Source organism: Indicator indicator, chromosome 12 (assembly GCF_027791375.1).
Source record: "Indicator indicator isolate 239-I01 chromosome 12, UM_Iind_1.1, whole genome shotgun sequence".
Lineage (NCBI taxonomy): Eukaryota > Metazoa > Chordata > Aves > Piciformes > Indicatoridae > Indicator > Indicator indicator.
This window is the reverse complement of record NC_072021.1, coordinates 13,781,637-13,786,920: the sequence shown is the minus strand read 5'-3', so window position 1 is coordinate 13,786,920 and position 5,284 is coordinate 13,781,637. Positions and strand designations below refer to the sequence as shown.

The 5,284-nt window shown below is 42.2% G+C and overlaps 1 protein-coding gene across 1 annotated transcript; it reads left to right on the top strand.

The window, feature by feature from the left end:
* Window positions 1-2,204: 2,204 nt before the first annotated feature.
* On the top strand, window positions 2,205-4,889 carry ZHX1 (zinc fingers and homeoboxes 1). Its single transcript, XM_054385678.1, has one exon. It carries the CDS (start codon window positions 2,251-2,253, stop codon window positions 4,873-4,875), a length of 2,625 nt encoding a protein of 874 aa, XP_054241653.1. The 5' UTR covers window positions 2,205-2,250; the 3' UTR covers window positions 4,876-4,889.
* The last annotated feature ends 395 nt before the right edge of the window (window positions 4,890-5,284 follow it).

The window sequence follows — 5,284 nt, the reverse complement described above, 5'->3', positions numbered from 1 at the left end:
TGATGTCAGGCCGTGCACATTGGATGTAAGCACAGAAGTAGTGCAGAGGGTGACTGTTAAAAACATTTGGGGAGGGTATTTATGAAAAAGTGAGGTCAGGCACACAGTTCCAGAAACAGAGCTTATGGAGCAGCACTGGGTGGCAGGTGCAGATGAACACTTCTGTCTTTCGCCTAAAGAAGAAATGTGATGCTAATAATTATTTATCTTTCTTCCTTTCCACAGCCCCTAACCTCCCATAATAAAAAAAGAAAGAACTGCCTTATCATACTTACCCTTTCCCATTTCCTGTAACTGCCTTTCTTCCTTTAACAGTGTTCTTTTTCATGTAAGACTTCATCATGAACAAAGCTGGCCTTCTGTTTTTAACCTGTTAAATGCTGTTGGGTTTCTAAACTTTCTGAAACAGCTACTGAGTATTCCCCTTGAACTTGAGCATGTCTCCACTTTGGGAAGTAGGTGATAGTCCATTGTCTAAAACCCACGTACCTGTGAGGCTTCTGCTATGAAAAATCAATGTCTGATTTTGTTTAAAGAAGAAAACTTGCAGAGTTGATAACTCTCTGCAGAAGTCTGTGCTATGTAAGATTATATTTATTCTGATATTTGTTTGGTGGTACTTAGTGTTTCTTAGAAATGGATAAAGAATTCTAAACAAAAAACACATAATTTTGTTTGGCTTTTACTTGCTATATCAGCCTTTAATGCTTTTTCGCTCCAGTACAGTTCACAGAATCAATCATGTCCCTGTTAATGCATGGAGGCATAAAAACAGATTTTAGTTAATTGCCATGTGCTAGCAATCAACTTTTATCATTTGGAATTGGTCTTCATTTGGTGAATTACTTTTGGAGAACTAGGAAGGAAAAATAGTCCTCTTTTGTCCATCAAAGTGCCTTAAAAGGGCATTGTTTTGCTTGATTTCAGACTTGGGAGAAAGGCTTTGCACGTGCTTATGCTCACATGTATAATGTAATAGAAAAACACTCTAAACCTGCCTTTTTCAGGACCCTTCACAGCCTGTGCCATGAAAGAATGACAGTCAGTACTGGAGAGGTCATATGGGGGCTGAGTTTGTGATAGAAAGGACTTGAGCTCACAGCGAAGTTGAGAGAAGTTGTGTTGTAGTTTAAGAGCTACCAGGTGGGCGGGTGGAAACCCAAACCCCTTAGATGGGTGGGAACCTGACACCCAAGTGGATGGGAAACTTCATCCCCCAGGGGAAGGGTCCCCAAGTCATATTATTCCATCCCCTTTCCTGCCTACCTTCTATATACGGGAGAGGAATTTCCAGTTCGCTCTCTCACCCTTCACCTCCATGCCTGACTGAGAGCTGCTGACCACGCGGTCAGGCCTGCAACGTGGTCCTGGCCTACCTTCACCTGTTAGGGCCTCCATCCAAAGGATCCATTGCCATCTGCCAACTGGTTCTGTAGATATCTGTATTAAGCCCCTTCCCCTGTATCTCTGTACATCCTTTTTCCCTAAATACCTTTTATTGTTTGTAAAAATTACTTTCTTAACTTCTGATTTCCGTTAAGTCTTTTGTTTATCTTTTTACTTCCCCTGCGTACCTTTTTTTCTATGGGGGTACTCGGAAGGAGAAGAGGGGGGTAACCTACATTCTGTCCCGTGGGTTTGAGCCCTGGAATCTGATAACAGCAACAAGTTGTCATAGCTTAGGCAAAGCAGTCCAAAGGCAAGACTACAGAAGTTCTGTGTGACAGCTGACCTCAGCATTGTGCCAAGAAAAAGGCTTCTGAAGAAAGGGAAACAAAAATGAAAGTTACCTGATTTACACCATCCTATGTTTTATGCCTTTCGGTGTATTGACACAAACACATTTCAGCCTGTAATGAATGGATTGGGTTTTGCCTTTATTAACTTAGCTTTGAGTAACTTTTTCTTGGAATGGGTCTGCTGCTTTCAGGGGATGAACAGTGGCAGACTGACCCCCAAAGACCTTAAGGCAACATATGTAGCAGAAGTTACTATTAAATTGAACTAATTCCACTGTCTCTTCTTTGCTACAGGTGGTGGATGTGGACTTTAAAACAGTGTGTCTCAACATTTCATCCTCAACTATCTATTTTTAATCTGATTGCACTACAAAAGAAAAGCTGCTAATGGGATAAATGTTGAGACTTTACAAGAGCTAACTTGAAGTACCGAAAGCCATTATTATTACTCAAGAAGAGCTTGAAGCTAAGTCTGTGTCTGACCAGTCAGTGTCATTTTCACATAACAGGCATGGCAAGTAAACGAAAATCAACAACACCATGCATGGTCTTAGCCAACGAGCAGGATCCGGATCTAGAAATGGTATCAGACTTGGAGGAAGGACCACCTGTACTCACGCCAGCAGAGAACCCTACAGCAGAGAGCGTAACAAGTGATGAGGATGTTGTTGAGTGTGTGGATTCAGACAATCAGAAAAATACAAATAAAGTAGAAGGTGGTTATGAGTGTAAATACTGTACTTTCCAAACTCCAGATCTCAATATGTTTACTTTTCATGTGGACTCAGAACATCCCAATGTAGTGTTAAATTCATCCTACGTTTGTGTAGAATGCAATTTCCTTACCAAAAGATACGATGCTCTCTCAGAACATAATTTGAAGTACCACCCTGAAGAGGAAGATTTTAAATTGACCATGGTGAAACGTAATAATCAGACAATCTTTGAACAAACTGTAAATGATCTCACTTTTGATGGGAGTTTTTTTACAGAAGAATACACTATACGGGCCAACTTTTCTGAGCCCCCCTCATCAGGGATCTCAATTAGCAAAACTCCTATTATGAAAATGATGAAAAACAAAACTGAAACTAAACGCATTGCTGTTCCCCATAATGTAGTCGATGACATTTCTGGTGAAGAAAAGGGAACTGAAAATGAGCCAAACTCTGAAGAAGTAGTAGAAAATCCACCACCACCAGTTTCAGAGTCAAAAGCGAGCCATTCGGTTGTTTGCACCACAGCAGACGTGGCTGGTGCGGTAGTGACTCCAGCACCAGTGCTTCAGCCAGGGGTAGCACAAGTTATAACTGCTGTTGCAGCTCCACAGAACTCAACCCTGATTCCAAAAGTCCTAATACCTGTAAATAGCATTCCAGCCTATAATACTGCCTTGGATAACAATCCTCTTTTGCTTAACACCTACAACAAATTTCCATATCCGACCATGTCGGAAATCACTGTGCTTTCCACTCAAGTTAAGTATACAGAGGAGCAGATTAAAATCTGGTTTTCTGCACAGCGTCTGAAACATGGTGTGAGCTGGACGCCGGAGGAAGTGGAGGAAGCAAGGAGGAAACAATTTAATGGCACGGTGCATACTGTGCCACAGACAATTACTGTTATTCCAGCACACATTTCTGCTGCTAGCAATGGTTTACCTTCAATTTTACAGACATGCCAAATAGTTGGTCAGCCGGGACTTGTTCTTACACAAGTTGCAGGTGCAAATACGTTACCAGTAACAGCCCCAATAGCTTTGACTGTAGCGGGAGTCCCAAACCAAACACAGTTACAGAAGAGTCAGATTCACACTGCTCAGCCCGTTGCAGAAACCAAGCCAGTAGCTGCTGTTCCAGCCCCTCAGCCTATCAAAAATGAATCCATGCTGATGAATCCCGATTCCTTTGGTATCCGAGCAAAAAAAACTAAAGAGCAACTGGCAGAATTGAAAGTCAGCTACCTTAAAAATCAGTTTCCTCAAGATTCAGAAATTGTTAGACTTATGAAAATAACAGGCCTGACTAAAGGAGAGATCAAGAAGTGGTTCAGTGATACACGCTACAATCAGAGAAACTCAAAGAATAATCATGGGCTTCATCTCAACAGTGATTCATGTGCCACCATTGTTATTGATTCAAGCGACGAAATGAATGAGTCCCCAACGGGAGTCACTCCACAGACCAAGTCACTGTGGAGCACTTTTCCTGATTTCACCCCACAGAAATTCAAAGAAAAGACTGCTGAACAGCTGCAAGTCCTCCAAGCAAGTTTTCTTAACAACCCTATCCTCACTGAGGAAGAAATGAATAGATTAAGAGCCCAAACAAAACTGACCAGGAGAGAGATTGATGCCTGGTTTACAGAAAGAAGGAAATCAAATGTCTTGAAGGAAGAGAGAGCCGAATTGAGTGAGAGCAATGCTGGAAGCTCAAAAGAAGAGCCTGGAGAAACATCTGTGGGAGATGGAGCAGCAGGAGCAAAACCAGGGTGTTCCAGTTCAAGCAAAGTAGGCAAAAAATCACCAGAGCAGTTGCATATGCTTAAAAGTTCTTTTGTCCGTACGCAGTGGCCATCTCCACAAGAATACAACAAGCTGGCAGAAGAAACTGGGCTCCCAAGATCAGAAATTGTGAGCTGGTTTGGAGATACTCGCTATGCCTGGAAAAATGGTGGATTGAAATGGTACTATTATTACCAGAGCGCTGGTGCAAACAGTCTGAATGGCCAGAGCTTTGCAAGAAAGAGAGGGAGAGGAAGACCAAAAGGGAGAGGGAGAGGTAGGCCTCGGGGTAGGCCTCGGGGAAGCAAGAGGTTTAATTGCTGGGACAGAGGTATGTCTGTCATAAAATTCAAAACTGGAACAGCAATCCTGAAGGACTATTATATGAAGCACAAATTCCTTAATGAGCAAGACCTTGATGAACTGGTAGCCAAATCTCACATGGGATACGAGCAGGTCAGGGAGTGGTTTGCAGAAAGGCAAAGAAGATTAGAACTTGGAATAGAGCTGTTTGATGATAATGAGGAGGAAGATGAAATCCTGGAAGAACAGGAAGATGAGGAAGAAACAGATGATAGTGATACTTGGGAACCCCCCCGACATGTTAAGCGTAAACTTTCAAAATCGGATTGACATGCAATTTGGGATTCAGGGGCCAAAAACCTATGAATCAGGTTTGATGTTACGATGAAGAGCCAAATGATTTTTTTCATGGCCTTCAGTTTAGCAAGCACCTGCTTAGCATCTTCCTTCCACGTAAAAGAACATGGGCAAGATGCTACCTGTGCAGGCAACAATTATTTGCTTCCTTGCTGAAAGTGATGGGCATCCTCAGGCCCAGCCTAGGACATGGGGCTATAAATCAGATCCAGTTCAGCTCTTCCTCTTCCGCATTACCAGTGGGAAGGTTCATGTTCATCAATTCACATGACTGCTTCTCAGTATTTAATTGCCTTACGTTGTTTAATTCCAAAAAAAATAGACATATTTTTTTGTTGATGTGGGAGAACATTGCCTGATCATGAAGGAGGAAAGCAGAAAA

Coding starts and splice junctions, on each gene's coding strand:
- ZHX1 (XM_054385678.1), top strand. CDS start 2,251: ATGGCAAGTAAACGAAAATCAACAACACCATGCATGGTCTTAGCCAAC.